We start from the raw sequence: 20,158 nt of genomic DNA, 5'->3' as shown, positions 1-20,158 counted from the left end.
AATCTGAAAACCTCTTACCTGTGGATAGATAACCAGTACCCCTAATTCTAATCTCTTCAGTCAGCTGCCCAGTCTTATTCAGATAATCCAGGGCATAGATGTTGGGTGTGAACAAGGCCATGTTCTGTTCTCCACAGCCATAAGGCATATGGAGGAGGTTATCTATGTTCCGCAGGGCTGTGCCCAAAATGTCTCCTGAAGAGGGAAAAGTGTAAGAAGTCAGCCCAGTTCAGACATGTTTTTATTACACAGAATTATACATTGCTCTACACTTTCTTATTATGAAGCCAAGGGCAATGACTAATGTAGAGCAATCATAGTAACCAAAGACACATCATAGAAGAAAAGTGCCAAACCGTCCCCATTTTTTCATTTCTTATCTGGATGATGGACACCTGGGAGAAACTGAGAATTTGAGAGGAAAAAATGAGCGCCAATACTGGCTGGCACAGCTTCTGAGGAACAGCTATGAATTCTTGGAAGGGTCATATTTCCCTGCTTTTTACAACCTGCTTCCTGTTTTGGCATGTACTTGTGAACATGTTGAGTGGGGTAGGATGCTGACAGGCTGCACAAAACAGCACACCTCACATGGAAACGGGCACCCAAACCAGCTGTGTTTAGAAAACAATCTGAGTTCAGAACCTCAAAAAATTTTCACTGAAGAGAACCCTGAAGTCTCACTAGTAACTTTCAGATTAGTAGAGTCGTCTCGGATCTGAAACTTTTATTCTATGGGAACTTATTGACTTACAAATGTTTTTCATCATGCAAAACGATAAATTTGAAATTATGCAGTCAGCAAAGTTCTGTAGATTTGTTTCCAAGAAATTAAGATAATTTTTCAAAGAAGTCTGCCTTATGCTACTTTTCATCTGAATCAGCTGTTTGACTACACTGAACTGGATATGCTAATGCAGTATAATCTGAAATGCAATATAAATGAAAATTATTGGACCACTTTGTCCCTTCTTGATATGAGAGAAATGTGAGCAAATTTTGCCTCCCACTGCCATTTTGCAAAATAGAAAACTTACCTTCTAAAATCAAGAATAATTATTTCTTCAACTTTACATAAGTCTTGTATGTGAATACAAGATGGCACTTGGTGCAGCACAAGAGAAACACCATTTTGCATTCAGTTTAAGTACTAAACTTACCAATGACAGAAAAATAAGCTCTGGCTGATCCCTGCACTAAGTTTCTTGGCAAGCTGAGAGACACCTGTTCAGAAATCTTTGTGCCTGATGAGAAAATATGAAAAGAAGAATTGTTAAAATTATGGGGTGTTTCACAGAAGTCTTGACTGTTATAGTCCTCAGTCTGGGTAAGGAAAATGCCACAGAGTCTTGCTCACTGAGCCAAAGGTATATGAAAATTCTGAATTTCAGCCTAGCACCCTGATCCAGTGTCCTAAGCACCCTAGGACAACATGAATGTATCTTTTCCTCCCCTGGAAGGGTCTCTGCCTTTGTAGGACAAGACCTACAAGACAGTGAAGCAGTTCCACTTGGAATGAATGTTCCCTGTGAAGCAGTTCCCTGGAAGGAATGAATGAATGAATGAATGAATGAATGAATGAATGAATGAATGAATGAATGAATGAACTTGCCTTACCTTTTGCACAGATGAGGGAGCTCTGAGTCAACTCCTTTTTAATACCTTCAGGCTGTTTGATTGCAGTGAAGTGGTCAGGAAGAGAAAGAAAAGTACAGAACATCACCATGAAACCATGACATTTAGCAGTGTAAGACAGTATATGAATATGGCTTTTACCCAGACCCTGCACCTCTTGTAGCCAGCCCTACCCTAGCTCCACTAGAATATCTCTTGGTCCATGGCTCCCTCTCTTGCCCAAGATCCTTTCCAAAGCACCTTCCTACTCAAAAAGCAGTTAAAAAATAGGTATTTCTAGCCTCTGAGAGAGACTTTGTCCAATTAATCCTATGTAGCTGTTGCTTTATGATGCTCAAGATAAACCCTTTTCCTCTTATATCTTTCCTCCACCCTCCTCCCTAGAATTCAAGTCATGTGCTAAAGGTGCTTAAAAGCAAAGTATGGAATCTCCTCGCTTCTGGCACCATGGGCAGTCAGGACACATGCTCAGGGTCCCAAAAGGAGCCAGTGGGAGGAGGACAGTGGATACTGTGGCCACCATGATTTTCACTCTTATTTTAATATGGAGAAGCCTACTGTACACAGGTGCTGTACTCCCTCCTCACTGTACTGCATTCCCTCCCTCCCTCCTAACAGCTTCTAACCCTCAGCCACAGGAATTCCAGTTTCCACCAGACAGAAAGCACCTGCCAATTTCCAACCCTACCTCAACAAGTAGGGTTTGAAACAAGGTGTCCCTGTAAATGGTGTTCTCCTCTGGAGAAGTGCTGTTTCCAGTACCTCTGGTGTTCAGTTTGGCCTCAGCAGTAATCACAAATTTCACCTCACCTGGAAAGACACCCACCAGCCAAGAAAATGAAGTTATCCTCAATGTCTACAATGACCCCTGGCTTTGACTGCTGCTCCTAGGCTGATGAACTGCTGAGAATTGAATTTTCTCTAAAGACAGCTCAGTAAAACCAAATTGCATCAAGATTCCATACCAGTTTGTTAGTGGAAAGGAGTGCTTGCCTGGGGCCCTGGTATGAGGAATGAAAGAGGGGTCATCCTGGCCAAAAACCAGATTCACTACCAATTTCCTCCTCTTCTTAGACTTGTACTGAGTTTTCTCTGGCCTAGGGCAGTGTTGCAATAGTTTAATTATAGCTCTTCTGCTTTTATTCATATTTCAACTTTTGGAGCACATACACATGCAAGTAATTAGCAACTGCTTTAAAAAAAAAGACAATGTGGACTTGAAGGCAGTGTGCATTAACACAGCTATAAAACTGGGAAGGAGCAGTGTCCTTTTATTGCCCATGCATAATCCAGTCCAAAATTATTGTCAAATTTATTAGCAATGAATGGAGCTGTCCAGAAATGCCTGCTTGTGGATTACTGATGATGCCCTAAAGGGGAGTAGAAAGATCAAACAGTGATATAATCAAGGTGATAGAAAGACAAACTTACCCAGTTTTCGGGGGCTAACAGCCCAAATATACGTTTTTCTTTCATTGGCACACACTGTTGCTGTGTTGCCCTCTGATGAAAGGATCTCTGCCTCATAGTCACTTGACTGTGCCAGTATGGCACTGATCTGGGACAAAGAAAGAAGGAGCTAGATTACAAATGAAAGAGAATGACCTTAAAATCAGGCTGCAGAGCAAAGGAGGCTGCTGCATTAGTATTTGTTTTGCACAGCACAGTACCCAAAGCCTTTGCTGAGGTTCCTCCTTCAAGAGCAAAAAAATCCCTGGGAAATAAGCAAACCCCATAGGAAGTAAAAGGAAACTTGATATACCTGGACACACTTGTCGAGGTAGTTGAAGACATTAGCTATTAAGTTAAATTTTTCCCCTCGAGTGACAGAGTATGGCAGGGTGAGGTCCACAAAGAATGGTTGGAATGCTGTCATGGAAACAGGGGAGGAGATGCCAAACCCAGCATCATCCTGTACACAGAAAGCGCTGGCTTTCCATTCTGTAATGCTGTCAGGAATGGTGTAAGAGACATCCACCTCTCCTCTGGAACTGAAGAGAATAAGAAACACAGAATGAGAAATTATCTTAGGAATTTTTCAAGACAAATTATGAAATAGGCTTTCTGCTTGAGTCAGAACTTCTGTTTTCATCTCACTTTCTACAAGGTACCTTTCCATATATTAAAAAAATTGTTATAATGCTTGAAGTAAAGGTGCTGGTTAACTACGTGTTAAAGCACTCAAATACTCAACTTTTAAATTTAGAAATACCAATTGTTGAAAAACCAGGATGCCCAACTACACAGATTAGAATCAATACATTTAGATTAATGTTCTAGAACAGCATCTGAAGGCATAGTTAATATGGAAATATTACAATTGAAGATGCTGTGATAGCCTGAAAGAAAATAAATAAACTGAGGTTTTTTGCTGCTGAATGAAAAATTGGATGAAAAATAACAAGCTCCTTCTCTCTCCTTAAAAGATACTTTTATTTCACTCTTAGCCCCTATTTATTTCTCCCCACCAGAAAGACAGGGAACAGAGTACAGAGTATTTGCCTGCAATTGTCATTGATCAAGACGGGAAAAGTAGACCCACATCTACAAAGCAAACATATGTTCCATGGTTCCTTCCCAGAGTCCATTTTAGCTAAATGAATCAACTCAAAAAGGAAGAAAGAAGTGAAGATAAACATACTTACTCAGTGTTAACCAGTTCCCAAATCCAGGTCTCGGGGAAATATTTCCGAACAGTGCTGAAACCACCACCAGCTCCACCCATAACCATTTCACCTAGAAGTGGGGATATGATTAAAGGACAGTATTAGACATCATGGGAGAAGAAACTGAACTTCTGTCACGCACACTTCACCACCACAAATGAACATCAAGTATCCTGTTTGAGCATTCTTGGACTTCCCACCTCCCATATAAGAGTGAAAATTCCAAGAGATATGCAAAGAAACAATTTCTTACCTATTCTCTTTTCTCATGGGAAAATACTGGAAATATTAACTATTTTACGAGACATTTCACTTCATTTGATACTGAAAGGTCTTGCCATTCAGTTAAAAAAGTGCATTCCCCATTCTCTACAACTTGCTCTCTTTGATTTGCAAATGGGCACCAGCAGCCAGTACTGTAATCAAGGCTTAATAATGCTTTACAATGGCTTAGAATGACAGAATCGTTTTAGAAAATCTAGGTTGGGAGCAACCCCTGTAATTCTCTAGTCCAACTTCTTGAAGTAGGATTAACTTCAAAGTCAGACCAGGTTGCTTCTTGGCAAGCTCAGTTTTGAAAACCAGCAGTGATGGTGATTCAAAAACCTCTTGGAGATCCCCTTCCAGCGTAATTACAACTCTCATGAGGAAGATCTTTTTCCTAATGTTGAGTAACACCTTTTGCGGCAACTTATGGCTGCTACTTTTGCTCTTTTTCTGAGCAATCTGACTTGATGGAGAGAGAATCATAACTTTTGCTGATCTATAAAGGCCTTGGAGACTATGTGCTAAGTGTGCCACATGCTGAGTGAAGTCTTGACTTTTAAATATTTTATTGAATTTTGATTTGATGAAAGATTCTGATCTGAAAACCCTCGAAAACCAAAATCAGTTTATAAAAGAAGCAGCACCACAGTATTCCCTGTTTTTTCTATATGCACCTGCACCTGAAACAAAGTTGATTCTACTGCAAGCACTGCCAGAAGGAGACTATAGGATGCAAATTGGGACACACAGGCCTATTTCCCAAAACCCCTCACTACACTGGCTATTTTTTATACAGGCAACAGTTTTTAAACACCAGATAGGCTGAGACTGGAGATACAGAATGAACCTTCTTTTACCTGAGGCCTTGAGATTGGCATCATAATAGTGAGAGGGGTAATTTTCCGTTTCTGATCTCTCTTCATTGCACAGAACTGGTTTCCGTAGCACAGAGTTGGTGAACACTTTCAGGCCCATATCCTAAACGCGAAAGAATCTATCAAATCACTCAGGGCATTCACTAGTTCCCAGTACACATCACTGATTATCATTCCTCATTTCTCCCCTCCCTCACCCCAGTTCATCCTGTTCTTTCAGCCTTGAATGTCTCAGCTCTGTGTATTTCTTATGGAGCAGTGACACCTCGTGTTCTGCAAAGAGCAGTGATGATGAGTCTGATGTTGATGTTATGTCTTAGGATACAGGGCCAGTGGAGTCCAGCGTACAGGAACCAAGTGGCCTGCATCACAGACACAGATCTCTACAAGAAATGCCTGGAGTCATGAGCCAAGGCCATGGTCCTGCTTAGGTATTGTCTACAGACCCATGGGCAGCAGCCCAGTGATTTTCAGAGCTCCTGAGTAAGTGATGAGGAAAAAAAGGCAGAAATTGGGCGACTGCAGGCTTTAGGCAGTTTCAGGCATCAGCTGCCTTCTCTCAGCAGTAAGAACCATCACCTGAGAAAGTTGAACGCTAACGCTGATGAATTCTTCTGGAATCCCTCCCACTTAAAAAGCCTCCCACACAGACCACATACCCTGAAAATCCTGTAGACATCTCCATCACGGCTGACATTCACAGGTTCAAAGTACAAGCCATCAGAAAAGATGGTTTTGGATGGGGTACACTCCTGTGGCCTGTCATCTTCCAGGTTGAGCCCATTGTAGTAATAGCCATATAAATCACCCCTATGAAGCTGATAGTACACCTAGAGGTGAAAATGAGTAGTTTAAGCACAAGGAAGGTATCAGGCAGGTGCAAAATCACAGATATTCAAAGCTTATGGTGGTTCCTGAGCAGTGCTGTAGACTTCAGTGGGCTTAACTAGTGATGCCTACCTAGAGATGAATAAACAATTTGGACTGAGCTGTACCCTCCTCCTTCTGAGCCACAATGGTTTTATGGAGTGAACTTGAGCAGAAAGCATGGAAATGCAGTTTTGAGTTGAGCAAAGAGGAGATGAGTGTTACAAGACACTAGCTGTCATCTACAGCTTTTGTTCTGGACCCAAGGCCTATCTGAGCAATGTAAATTATGCAATTATGTAAAAATTAAGTAAAAATGCAATTTTGACACAATCACTCCACACTGAGGAAATGTGCTGTCAAGGATTTACATAAGGCATATCTTTGGGATATATGTTACACTGCCATGCTTCCCAAAAGCAGTGCTGTGCTATCAGTTTCTGTCTTTAAAGCATACAATTGCCTTAGATCTTCCTTTAATCACAGATGTCTGTTTCCAAGGAAAAATAAAAATACAGTCAGAGACATCACAGGTGGGAACTGGGTTGTTCCTAGGTGAAAAGAACACAGGGCTGGGATGTGACTCACACTCTCAGCAGATAACTCCTGCCCAGACTGAAGAAGGACGCTCTGAATTGCTCGCAGGGCACAGAAGGAGTTGGCAGCAGCTTCCAGGTGGAGTCCAACTCTAGAGCCCGGGAGACCCTTCTTCTCAGAGAACTTGAGCTGGACCTGGAAATTAGCAAATCCAACACAACCCCATGGAGATTAGGTGAATCGGATCGGCGCAGAGATCTAAATCTCCCCTTTCATCAGCAAGCACTGTTCTCTGTAGGACAAAGCTCCTACCGCTAGATGGCCCGTCTGGATCAGCTTGTAAAAATTCACATAACCCCCGCCCCCAGGCACCCTTCTCTCCCCATCGTGGGGAGTTTTTCTGAGCCTGAACCATAGGTGCCAATTCCAGGGACGGCTTCTCATGATCCCAGACATACCTGCACCTTTTCCATTCCTAAATGCCATGCCTAGTGCAGGGCTCTTGATGAGATCGTTTCCTGACCATTTTTCAGCAAACCCCAATATATCCCTTAGTAAGAAAGCAAAGGTTTCCACCTTGTTTTTGAAGCATATATCACTGTGTATCCTGGAGCTGTCAGCCACTATCTCTCCATGAGGATGCACTGTGTAGAGCAGCAATCTGGCACTGGGGGCCAGCTTCTCAGTGACAGTCAGTGTGATGGAGAATGTACCTCTGGAAGCTGTGGAAGGAACATGGATCAGGGAAGGACAAGCCAGCAAAAGAGCATATTATATTCATAATCTAGAAACACCTTAATAACCCAGGGAATTGGATATTGGAAGACTCATCTCTCAGTGGCTGAGGGACAGCTCCCATCAGCAACATAACACATAAAAACTGGAGGATGCTGAGACCAGGGTGCTTTGCAGAGAGAGGGGTACGCTGGGAAGAAGTTAAACATGGAAACCTGTGCACAATTGCTATGAGAAGGTCCCCTTCCCATTGCCTTTGGGTCTCAAAACTAGAACAATAGATAAATACAGCAATATCCTGAGTTAAAGGAGAGTTCTCTTAACACTAAGAAATAAGAAATTCTTCTCTACATGGATGAAAACTACAAGTATATGGTCAGAGAATTAAGCTTAAAACTAAAGATGGTAAATATGAAACAAGTCCTATATAGGGAGAGAGGCTCACTTAAGCCACCTCCTGAAGTGTGCAAATGGACCAGGTTCTGCAAGAAAACTGATTTTTAACAATGAAAGAATAAAGGTCAGGATCACTGTTATTTGTTGGTATTTTGAGACTTCTGAAAGGGCAATGAATTTCAAGAGTTGACTGCTAAACATCCCTTTCAAATGGGACACCTATTATTCCAAACTTTAAAATGTTTTATTATTCTATTTGGTGAAAACTAGGATGTCACATAGAGACCATAAATACTCCTTGGCATTATAAAATACTACAACAAAACATATGAAGGTTGCATTCCATGTGTTTGATCACAACAAAATATGTTTCTACTAACAAGATAAAACTGATTATGATATGGGAGTTCGGCTAGATGCTGTAGCAAAAGAAAATGATTCTGTGAGCAGTAATAGGTCACGGGATTTAGGGACTAGTACTTGAATTAGCCACAGTTCTCTGCTTTCACCACTTGCAAAAGTTACTGTGATCTGAAGTATGAATAGTAATATGGTCTGGAACTTACCACCAGAAATGCTGACTTGCTTCTGGCCACTGAGAGTAATTTTTCCTTGTGTCATCACCTGGGCATAGAAAAGTCACATGAAAGGGGATCAAAAGCACCTTCTCCCTTCCACCATGAAATAACTGATTTTGAGTATTGTCCTGAGAAGCCATGAAGGTGAGCAGGTCGAGACATGATCCATAACCTCTCTCTGACTGCAAGATTTCTGCCTTATAGGGTGTTTGAGAGAAGTTGAAAAAAAGGTGTTTTAGGGGTAACATTAGGACTTACTACATAGTAGAAGTTTGTGTGTGTGGCGTTGCTGTAACCTTCTCTATTCAGGACATAGTGAACATTGATTGTTCTCTGCTGGCCACAACTGAGCTCCTCTGTCACTGGCTCAATTTTCAGAAAGCTGTTGGTTCGTGAGTAGAAACGCCGGACAAGGAACGAGGCTTTGGGCTCATTATCAATCCCCCAGATAAAGTCTGCACATTCACCTGGTGCCTGTTTGACCTACAAAATGGAAAACCATGCATGTGGAATCAACAGTGTGGGAAAAAAAAATTCAAGGCAGGTGAGGGGCAAAGGCTTCTTTTCTGTAAAGAAATTCTGTTGAGAAACTGATTTTGTGAGGCTATTTAAGCCACAAGCAAGAACTGGTGTGAAAAATTTGTGTTTCACCAGTGAAGAGTGAATGGCCTTCTGGACACCTTTAGGCATCCAGATGCCTCTGGCACGTTGCAATAAGGGCATTATTTTAGTTTTTTTTCGGGCTTGGGACCAGTTGCATAAACTGCTGAGACTTACACTGAATTAGAATGGCATTGTTCTAAATGACACACTTTTACTCAGCCCTTTTCATCCCACCAGAATAAAGCCATGACAATGCAAGAAGACCATGTGATGATAACAGGCATGAGTTTGTGCCAGCAGAAATGCAGGGAAGCAGTCAGCAGCAGTGAAAGATGCTGGCACGCACCAAGGCTAGATGGGGAAGGCAGTGCAGTCTCTGAGGAAGGTCCTCTAACACACAGAAGAAAGAGAAGGAAGATGAATGCAGAAAGAACTTCCAAAGGGGAGAGAAAAGCAGGGAGGAACTGAAGATCACTACAACCCAAAACCACAAATGGGTTGCAGTGTGCCTCTTCTCAGGCAGTGAGTTGGTGTTTGCTCAATGAGTCTCACAGAGTTTGCAGGTGTTTCTTCTAAACCCTCTCTCCCATGAAGTATTTACTCATGAATTAGATTGCAGCCTGTGTTTACTTACTGTCAGCTTCAAACTGGGATCGAAGAAGTTGGATGTGTCAAGGGAAAAAGCAGCAATGCCGTTTTTGTCTGTGGTATAGTTGGCCAGATAATCTCCATTGAGCTCCAGCAGGACAGTGCTGCTGGCAACAGGCTCACCCTCCATGTTTGTCACAGTGATCTGAACACAACAAATACCCAAGGGATTCAGAAAAAAACAAAGAACAACAACAACAAGGAAAACCTCTGTTTACTGGAGAATGGTCACTTAAACACTGAGGACTGCTGCAGGGAGTAGAAATCAAGAGTGAAATGTATTGAAGAGGCACATGCTGCTCAATATTTTGAGGGAGCGGGAGTTCAGTGACAGGAAAATTCCCATCAGTGGGAAATTCCCATCAGTGCAGAATAAGCTATGTGTCACAAAGGGAGGAGGAATATTTATTGGAGACCATTGATTAACACACCTAAAAAAGAGATGACTTCATGGCCACAGGCAAACTGTGGAGCTCAGTTAACACCTGTTAACTCCTACATGTCTGTACACACCCACAGTCTCCACTGCCCGTCAGGATGATGCTGTACAGGTCATCATCCTTTGTGTGCCTGGTTTATCCTGCATGTGTAGGTTGCTAAGAAGTAGGAATGTGCTCCAACATCTATACTGCTGTAAGTAAACATCCCTGGAATTGCGTGATGCAACACAGGGTGAATTCTACCTTTAGTTTAGGCATAACTGTGTCTGAAGAATTTTCTTGAAGACTCCTCTTCCCCATTCATATCACCTTCCACTTACTCACTTTTTAGGCATCCTCTGACTATGGCAGAAAAGAGACCCCGACCTGCCAGGTGTGATACAATTCTCTTTTTTTTCTCTAGGAGTATCAGGACTATAACTATACAGACACTGTTATGCAGCATTATCTTGGGAAGCTGACAGCACATTCAGGCGACAGCCATAAATGGGACATCACGGAGATCACCATGCTGGACCTCAAGGAGCTTGGGTCTAAATGTATCCTCTCATGTACCTACCTCACCATGGTAAGGAATTCCCCTCTTGTAATAGGAATCCATATTCCTGAACAGCACTTGGTCATTGCCTTGGTTGACTGAAACATAGTCATAGGCCTTCATCTGGATACCTGTGAGACACATCCAGCACAAAGAAGAGGAAACAGAAATCAGACTCAGGCAGAAAGCTGCTCCTTTTGATAAGCTCTATGGAGTGGTGATGCTCTGGAGGGAGAGCCACACAAAGAAAACCATAATTGCTGCCTGTTTGCCACACAGATGGTGATCCAGAGGATTTCTCTCAGGAAGATCCATGCATTAGCTTCGATCAGTTACTCCCAATGCCCACTTGGTGTTACCTGTCCCATTTTCAGTGACGATGCTTTCTATGTTGAGGCTGGCATACATCATGGCATAGCTGCGGTACAGCCGGAATTTTTTGATGGAGATGACAGTGTTGAGGCAGCCATCCTTTCCCAGCTGAAATTGCAACACAAAGGGGAAAACCCATTTTTCTCAAGCCTTGCAAAATTGCTCCTCATTATGTTTTATTGCATCTCTGAAGACCTCCCTGCCTACCTTACATTTCTTGCTCCCCAGCTCCCACCCCAGATGACTGTTTTGATATTATTTACTCTAGCACCTGGAAACTTCTCTCCTTATCCCCTCTAGTCTTCTCTATGCTCATGCTCCTTCTTAAACCCATCTTGCATGATGCTTTTGCTCTGTGACCACAGCACATTAAGCCTGAGCTAGTGGACAAATTATTCATCCTTTTAACATTAAAAGTCCTCAAAGACTCCCAGCAGAGTTCTGCTGATTAGATTTGGTAAGAACACAGCCCCAGTGTTTCAGAAATTGTTACAAATTTACAGTTTCATAAGCTTCCCTCCTTCCTACTGATTCTTTCTGAGGGAAAAATCAGTCTTTTAGTGAGGTTCTTTCAGAATTGCCTATAAGATAGTGAGAAAAATCACACCATTGAGATTGTATCTCTGGTGTTCCCTTGGAAATTAATGAAGCCACTGAATACTGTGCTACATGCTGGGTAGTAAAGCTGACAGGGAAGAAAATACTTGTTATGTATCATACCAGTCCAGTGACAGCTTCACAGGTTTTTTTCCAGTTTTGTACACACAGTGGACTATAAAAGCGCTGCTGACACACATTAATTTGGGCCTTCCCCTGCACTGGCTGGCCATAAGTGTACCTAGGAGAGGAAGGAACATGAGAATTCAATCATGTGGATTTAACATGAGACCTGCAAAAGTTGCAGAGCACTGCAGACTCTAAATCCCTCTGCAGTATCCAGAGCACAAACAGAAGAGCACTTGGGAATTACAATCAGTCAGCCCTAGCAGAATTCCCTTCTACTATTTTTAGGCTGTTTCTGCCATTTTGTTAAAAAAACCCTGCTTCACCATAGTTTTGGTGCAATCATTCTTTAAGGTCTGAAGCTGGAAGGCAGTGCTGAACTCAGGATATCATTCCCTGCACCTTTTTCTCCTTGGTTTCTTCCTTACACAAGGCAGAGCATACTGACCTATTCATCCTTTTAGCTCCTGGCACCCTGCACTTTGGCAGGACCACAGCCAGCAATTTTAATGATAGACTCTAATTTTTTGTAATAATAAAACACAACAGCTAGCAAGTAGGAAGTGCTTCATTTGGACACACACAAACTCTACTGGTTTTAATTCTGCTATGCGGCAAGAGAAGAATATCATAGACTCATAGGAGAAGAATATCATAGGAGAAAAATATAATGACATTCATTATATTTTATATCATGAAAGTCATAGCTAAAGGAATTGCCCTAAGCCACATTCTGAGCCAGCAGCAGGATCTTTGCTTTCCAGCAGAGCACACCATCCAATGCCTATACCATTTGTTGCACAAAATTGTGTTGCCTTACAGCTCTGATACTTACGAAGCACAAACATTCACCCTGACTTCTTCATCGAAGAAAGAAATCGTCTTTGGCCCAGTGGTTGTCACTTCAAATTTTGGCAGCACTAAGAATGTAATGTGAATATGACTGATCAGCAATTGCATTACATACATAGGTATGGGTGTGTGTGTGTAAGACAGTAAAAAAAAACAAAAACAGTTGTCAAAGACATTTTCACCAACAAGGGAGAGGAAATGGATCAAAGAATGAGCTAACTAGGAACTGGCTGTAGTATATGACAATAGAAAAAATAATCTTCTGTGGCAAGATGAGTAACTTCTGTAAAATCAAATAATATCATACTAATAACTATAACAGTCACAGCAAATCTCATGGTAAATCACTTTAATCTCCTTTCTTAAAGAAAAATGAGTAATGCCAATGTCTCAAATGAGTTAAGCCCTGGAGTACAAAAGTTATTACGCAATCCAGTTGCAGTGAAGGAGAAAGGCAACAGATTAAGTGAAACAACAAAATCAAATAGATTGCTGACACCACCTCTCTCCAACTTATCTTTTATCCAAGGTTGTATAGCTGGGAAAGGCCTGTTTCTCATGCAGCAGTCCACCCAGCTCTCTCCACATCTTTCTTTTCCAGGCATGATGTGGAGAATTCAAAGGACTTAAACTCTGCATTGGTGGCTTTTATCTGACTTAGAAAGACCCTCACTGCTAGCACAGGGTAGTTTATGAGCCTTTGCTTACCATACTCCTCCACTCTGAAGGACTGGTACTCTTTTCCACCTGACTTTGTCTCCACAGTAATTTGGTAGGATCCCAGAATAGGCTCTGGGATTAGTGGAAAGGACAGCTGGACGATTCCATGCTTCGATGTCACCTCCAGCCACTGGAAGATCTTGTTTTGCTCTGGATCCTGGAAGAAAGAGATGTAGCAAAACCTTTATCACCATTTCTTGCCTTCTTTTAAGGCCTGTCTTCAGACATATTGGCTAAATGAGTCACAGGCTAAGAGTGCTTTGGGGCTGATGATATGTGCTCTGACTTTACATCTCTGCTTGTGGATTTAACAAAACTAAGTCTATGTTTAACTGGGAATTAGCTACACTGACAGATGGCCTCAGATCACTCAGAAACAGTTCCTGATTGGGACATAGGTTGTGTATGGGACACAGGCTGCCTATCTAGAACACTTGTAACATAAATCTTTCTGACTCAGTTGCCTTTGTAAAGCAGGAATATTATGCTGACCTCTCTCAGAAAATGCTGGGAGATGTAGTGATGTGAAATGTGGTAGAAGATGATTCATTGTTTGCCCATCCCCATGAGAACATGGCATTTCAGAAAGTCACCATTCTTATGCCTATGTATGAGAGGGAGTCTATTTAACCAGTTATTTGCTGTACTCCTCCCAAGGTGAGCCTGGACTGAACACTCCTGTTTGAACTCTAATGAAGGGCAGAGCAGCAACTCCACGCTGCCTCTGACTAACAGCTCCAGTTGTGCTGATTTCTTCTCCTCTGGTGCTGATAGAGGATATTGCCACTGTTCAACCTCAAATCCATTGGCTTTAAATGGTGTGCTCTGGATGAGTCTCCCTCAGCTGTTGACTCTATGGGAAATGGTGAAGCACAGTCTTCCCAAAGGAGTTTGTGTTTAATTCCATGTTGTATCTCTTACCTCAATGACGATTCTGGGATACTGGAGGAGGAAATAAAGGGAGAGAAAAAAAATATTAAAAAATTATTCTAACAGTGGATGTTGATAAACACTAGAACACAAGGAAAACTGTGAACAGCTTTTTCTGGATAGAGAAGACTGCGCCAGGGAAACAATTTTCAACTCATGTCTGTAATTAAAAAGATAATTTTAAGAGGATAATCTGTTTGTGAATTTTTTCTGCAAGAATATCCAGTCTTTTTCTACACATCTGGAACTACAAAATCTGTGTGCTATGAAAGATTTCCACAAGTGCTTTCAGAGCCTTGTCCTCTACAAATGCAGGGAAACGATGGAGTGCGAAGGTAAGGAGTTACAACAAATATACAAAATACAAAACATAAATAACATCAGGAAGCCTATCCCAGGCCCTTCTTATTTGATATCAAAGTGAGAGAGTCTCAGTAAAGAGGTACCTCAAGAGGGTACATGAAAAGTTTTGCTTATCACTCACACTTACCGTCTCCTGAACAGGTCTGAACTGGGTGTCCAAAGTGACCACACGAAACATCACTAAAAAAAAAACAGGACAAAAAAGGATTACAGAATCATCAAGGTTGAAAGGAACTTCAAGGACTAGCCCAACCATCAACCTGGCACCAAGTGTCAGATCTTCAAGTGTCAAATGCAGATGCCTCTATCATTTATTTTATTAGCAGTGATAAATAATTTTCAATACTCAGCTTTGACCAGGCTTTTTTTGAAAGCTAAAGAGTGCCCAGAGAACATAAAAGGATTAGCTTAGCCACTGAAAAAAGAGAACCAAAATAAATGTCAGTTGAAATGTCTTCAATTATTACTGACTCGGACTAAAGTATAATTATGTTAAAGAGATAGCTAAATCCACCACAGCTAGTACTGTCATTTAAGTATTGTGATGGAATTAGCACTTTGAAATAGATCAACAGTTAAGGAGAAGGAGTTGTTGACAGGAACTGAGGTGCTTGCTTCATTTTTATATTCACTTTATTAGCTCCAAACGTAACCTATTATTTTCTGTATTTTTAATACTTTTATGTATTAAATAATTTTTATGTGACTCTGCTCAATTAAACCTGACAGAACCTGAGATCCTCAAAATTCAATTGACTAAGTACAAACACATGAATTCTACTATTTTGTTGCACTGTTTGTGAATTGGTTCTATTTTTCACTAACTTTGGTATTTCAAACTAAAATGAAATTCTTATTCCACAAGAGTAAGTTTCTGTCAGCCTTGACCCACCCTTTCACTCAATATCTCACTATTCTCGCTGACTCAATCCCTTCATCCACCTGTTTGTCCTGGCTTGTAGAGGGGTTTGTCCGTCTGGATGAAGACAGCACCATCCACATTCTGAATTGCCACTGATCTTCTCTCAGCTAAGTCAACCGTGGCACCTTTGGCTGAGAAGGAAATGAATGCCAGGGCATCAGAAGTAGCAGGAGGAACCTGGAGAGGAGCAAAACCCCAGAGGAAAAGTGGTAAATAAGACATGCTGATGTTCCCTGATGCCCAGGGTTTTAGAGTAGGATACTGTCAGTTCAGTCATAAACAGCTTATGGAAAGTCATGAGAAGCCCCATCTTTGTCAGTGAGATAATTTCTGGGAGTTTCTGCTGAGGAAGGCCCGTAATCTGTCATCAGGTAATAAAATTTGAAGCTGTGTTCTGTCTTCTGCATTTCCCTGCTTACATGCAGGTTGTCACAGCCAAATACCTTTAACTCTGAAGTGTTTTCTCCTGATGCATTCTGGAAGACCTCACCTTGGGACACTTTTTCTTGTGTGTATAGATCTTTCAGAGTCAGGAAAGGGAATAACCGGGGTCTACATAGGACCTATCATCTTGCTTGATACTTCAACAGTTCCATAAGGAGCACGCAACTGTGATAACAATCTAAAGCTTTGCTCTATTCACTCTGAGAATGGAGATGGAAAGTCTTTCTCTAGCTCCCTTCTACAATCCACAGGTCTTTTTTTCTGTTTTGTCAGCCTTTCCAACAGTTTATCTTATTTTAAACACTTTGCCTTCTTTCCCTCACTGACAAGGAGAGTTGCAATCAGAATTGTTTCCAGCTACTATGCCCTCTTCAGTAGCTTCAAAAGAAAAAATACCTCAAACTCGCCGCACTTGAAGAAGTCATTCTCTGTCACGGGCTCCTCAAAGAGAGTCCTCTGGACAGTTCCATATTCCAGGACAACGCTCAGGGACACGGGCTCGCTGAGGCTGTGCAGCTGCACACAAGCCGTCTGTGGAGCGTCGCTCCGCACGACCGACGGCACCAGCAGCACATACTGGCTGTAACACCAACCAGAAAGTTCAGTCATGCAGGAAAGTCAGAGCAAACAGCAGAGGAAAATACCACCCAAACACCATAGGTGTGAAGGAAGACATGATCCAAAGCTTGCTCAAACCAATGGAAGGATTTCAATTTCTTTCAATGGATTTTAAATAATATGCTAAGGAAGTACAAATGTCAACTTTTTAATCTCTCACAATATTTTCTGAGCTGAGGGACTGGCATCATTCTGTGCAGCATTCTTACCCAGCATGATACTACACCTCTCCATTCCAGGTGTTTACACAGCTCCAATTACTGAAGTGGCTAAAGCATAGCTGCATTTGTCCTCCCATGACCTAGGTGTGCACTTAAACCTCTGCAGCCCCTCATATGGAGGAGCAATATTTAGCTTCTTCTTGGGACCAACGACAAAAATACTAGTTAAGGGTTGCAACAATCTTTAAATTTCTCATTCTCTGGATATCTCTTGGATAAGAACTGACATAAGGCAATCCACTTAATGCACAAGAAGTGATCTTTCTTTTCCATTTTAGCAGAAAATTCCAGGGAACGCTCAATCTAATCTGCATGCTCAGTTCTGTTTTCATGCTCCTGTTTCCATGCTTCTCCCTGTCTTGTTTTGTTCGTTTCTTTCTTCCATTGAAGATTTTATTTGTACTTTTTCTCTCTTCTCTCTATAATTAGGGCAGCCTTCCTTCCCTGAAATATTCCTCTGAAAAACATTCCTTCATATTTGCTATGTTTGTCTAAAACTCTGTTGCTGTCCAGCAGTTTGCTGTCCAAACTACTTTTTCCAAATAACGTATGACAGAATTCATGAGCTGGTTTTGTAGCACAACATGAATCACACAGTCTTTCTAATCTGATCCTTTCCCTTTTTTCTCCCACAGCTTTGCCAGCTTATATTGCCTTTATTTTTATTTTCACTAGCCCAGTTCAGGCTGCATGAAATTCAAAAACCAAAATTAAAAGTATTAAAATTAACAATGTATTGGAGGAAGCTAAGTTGTCTTTCTTAGTATTTTCCTTTAGAATTTTTGAGAAAAGGATTTAAGCTATAATGTTGGTATATTTTTGAATACTGTGGCTGAAATCTTCTGTTTGTATAAAGCCATGGACACTGACAGTGCTAACATGAATATTATTGTACTGGGTTTGCCATTCAGCATGGTTTCAGTCCCAGATAGTGTCTGGCCTCTGGCACCTCACCATACACTGTGTTCTCTCTGTGCTGCTGATGCATATCAATCCTAATTATTAGTATTACTTGTTACTCTAGTCCTCAGTCTCCTTGCCACTCTACCCACGCACAGCACACTTCAGCTACTCAAGTTCCAGAGTAGTCCACACTAGATTTTCACAGCAGTTTCATGATGGAGAGCACCATTCCAAACCATCCTTCAATGTCATCTACTTCCAAGTCAACACATTTAAGGATCTATGTCTCAAATATCCTGTTTATCATACAGCAGTGTCCCAGAAGAAATAAACTGGTGGTCAAAACAATAAAATATGTTATCATATAGACACAGAATGTGTGACCACTTACGTTTCAGAAGACACTATGGGAAGCCAGTTCAAGGACAGAATACAGAGAAGAATCCTTGACCACATGTCTGTGCATGAAGAGAGACTGATCTCAAGCTGACAGCCTGTCCCTGGTTTTTAAATTGGCCTGAAATGGTGCTCCTCCTCCACGGCTTCAGTCACAGTCTAACAAAAGATATTAACATAAAATTTGCATATGTTCAATTTCCTCACTACTGTCAGTTCTCACACTCCTTGAACTCCCAAACAATGGCTTTGGAAAGCTCTCATATTTCACATACTCCTGTGAAGTATTGCAAGCCAAACCGGTTCCTGCCTATATGATTGTTTCATTGAAGCTCACCTCTTTGATTATTGTGTCATTGGCTGAAGATTCCTTAATGTTTCAACTTGTCAGTACTTGCCGCTGCTTAAGTATTTTCTTATCCTGCAAACATGCCCTGTAGACACATCACACAACAGAAATAATCATAATACACAGCTTTTTCGTGTCTGCATGGGAGCCAGGATGGGTAAAAATACACCAATACAGCTACAGCTGCATTCAGAATGGCACTACAGCAAACTCCTAATGATAATCTGGATTTCTTACTGTAGACACTAAGAGCTGGCAAGGAATGATGCTGGCTAATGGTCTACCATTCTTGCCAGTGGTCAGGACAAGTATATTTCTAGGGAAAGGATTCTGATAGCATTACTGCATTTGTTCACTCATCTGTCTGTCAGTCTACTTTTTCCCGCCTCATCCCTGCTCCCCTCATTAAATGACTTGTTAGTCTGTTGGTGAATTTCAGTAACTCTGAGAAGATGTTTCAGATTAATAATATATAGAATCACAAAATAAGTTAGATAGAAAGGAACTTCCTGACATTATGTGCTCAAATCTCTCATTTTAAGCAGGGCTAGCTTCAAAGAGGTCATGTTTTGAGTATCTCAAAGAACGGAGAGTCCACGTCATCTCTGGATATCTGCTCCAGATATCTTCTTCTCCTTAAATCAGAATTTCCCAAATTATGGTCTGTGTCCATTTTTTCTTGCCCTTTCACGGTGCACCTCCAGGAGGAATCTGCCTCTTTCTTCTCTATAATCCCACTCTACATTGTGGAAGACTGAAATTATGTCCCCACGTAGCCTTTGTTTCTCTAGGCTGAATTAAATTCGACTGTTTCCTTCTGTAGGCTTGTCCCAGTCCCTGAGCATCACTGACCTTCCACTGGACTCCTTCAGCCTGTCAGTGCCTTTCTTGCATTGGATGCAGAGCTGCATTGTGGTCTCCCAACCACTGAACAGAGGGGAAGAACCAGTTTCCTTGATGTGTTGACTAAACTCTTGATAATACTACCAAGGAAACAAAATAATCTTCAGTAATTGGGGATTGGATTCATACCCCTGCATAGGAAATGGAAAAAAGAGCTAATCTGAAACAAAATAATGCAGGCCAAACCACAACAGTCTCTAAATGCAGCCCCGGGGAAGTAACAGGCCATTTCCTTTCTACTTTGTCTTCTTAACCAAGCAGATAATGAATGGGAAGAGGAAGCTGAGTATACTCCAGGAGTAATTAGGAACACTGAAAAGAGCTGGGGGCACTGAAAAAGGTGTTGAGCAATGTAGAGTGGGCATGAAGCTATTTCAGGTAAAGAATATGAGGAGGAGATGAGGACTACCATAGTCATGTGATGTATAAATTGATGCGTGCCTGTTAAAAGCCTGATTCTACCAATTTCAGCTTTAATGGTAAAATATGTCCTTTCAACCCTCTAGCTAAAGTGTGATTCAGCCACACTTATTTATAATTAAATAATAATTTTAATAAGAAATTAAATTGTTCTTCCCATCAGCATAGCTGATGTTTAAAACTACCTGTGCCTAACCAGGTTACTTATTCATCATCCCTAAAACCCTTTTGATGACC

At 41.4% G+C, this 20,158-nt stretch overlaps 1 protein-coding gene across 4 annotated transcripts in view; it reads right to left on the bottom strand.

The window, feature by feature from the left end:
• Positions 1 to 20,158, bottom strand: part of LOC135451443 (ovostatin-like) — a 34,647-nt gene that overhangs the window by 10,840 nt on the left and 3,649 nt on the right. For 2 of the 4 annotated variants that reach the window (XM_064720664.1, XM_064720644.1), the window contains exons 2-26: positions 18,587 to 18,683; positions 18,245 to 18,408; positions 16,508 to 16,691; positions 15,688 to 15,844; positions 14,873 to 14,925; positions 14,374 to 14,394; positions 13,441 to 13,609; positions 12,716 to 12,800; positions 11,878 to 11,995; positions 11,145 to 11,265; positions 10,807 to 10,916; positions 9,794 to 9,952; positions 8,815 to 9,039; positions 8,545 to 8,602; positions 7,424 to 7,569; positions 6,899 to 7,042; positions 6,103 to 6,273; positions 5,426 to 5,546; positions 4,281 to 4,371; positions 3,398 to 3,626; positions 3,067 to 3,193; positions 2,324 to 2,445; positions 1,618 to 1,669; positions 1,161 to 1,244; positions 19 to 195 (exon numbers count right to left, since the gene is read on the bottom strand). In XM_064720664.1, the coding sequence (XP_064576734.1) occupies positions 19 to 195; positions 1,161 to 1,244; positions 1,618 to 1,669; positions 2,324 to 2,445; positions 3,067 to 3,193; positions 3,398 to 3,626; positions 4,281 to 4,371; positions 5,426 to 5,546; positions 6,103 to 6,273; positions 6,899 to 7,042; positions 7,424 to 7,569; positions 8,545 to 8,602; positions 8,815 to 9,039; positions 9,794 to 9,952; positions 10,807 to 10,916; positions 11,145 to 11,265; positions 11,878 to 11,995; positions 12,716 to 12,800; positions 13,441 to 13,609; positions 14,374 to 14,394; positions 14,873 to 14,925; positions 15,688 to 15,844; positions 16,508 to 16,691; positions 18,245 to 18,309 (2,989 nt within the window). In that variant the 5' untranslated portion in view covers positions 18,310 to 18,408; positions 18,587 to 18,683. The remainder of the gene's footprint in view (positions 1 to 18; positions 196 to 1,160; positions 1,245 to 1,617; positions 1,670 to 2,323; positions 2,446 to 3,066; positions 3,194 to 3,397; positions 3,627 to 4,280; positions 4,372 to 5,425; positions 5,547 to 6,102; positions 6,274 to 6,898; positions 7,043 to 7,423; positions 7,570 to 8,544; positions 8,603 to 8,814; positions 9,040 to 9,793; positions 9,953 to 10,806; positions 10,917 to 11,144; positions 11,266 to 11,877; positions 11,996 to 12,715; positions 12,801 to 13,440; positions 13,610 to 14,373; positions 14,395 to 14,872; positions 14,926 to 15,687; positions 15,845 to 16,507; positions 16,692 to 18,244; positions 18,409 to 18,586; positions 18,684 to 20,158) is intronic. The other 2 variants (XM_064720654.1, XM_064720671.1) reach the window with 2 other exon arrangements.

This window comes from Zonotrichia leucophrys, chromosome 1, assembly GCF_028769735.1.
Source record: "Zonotrichia leucophrys gambelii isolate GWCS_2022_RI chromosome 1, RI_Zleu_2.0, whole genome shotgun sequence".
NCBI lineage: Eukaryota > Metazoa > Chordata > Aves > Passeriformes > Passerellidae > Zonotrichia > Zonotrichia leucophrys.
Note: the sequence above shows the minus strand (reverse complement) of the source record. Positions and strands in the feature narration are given on the sequence as shown.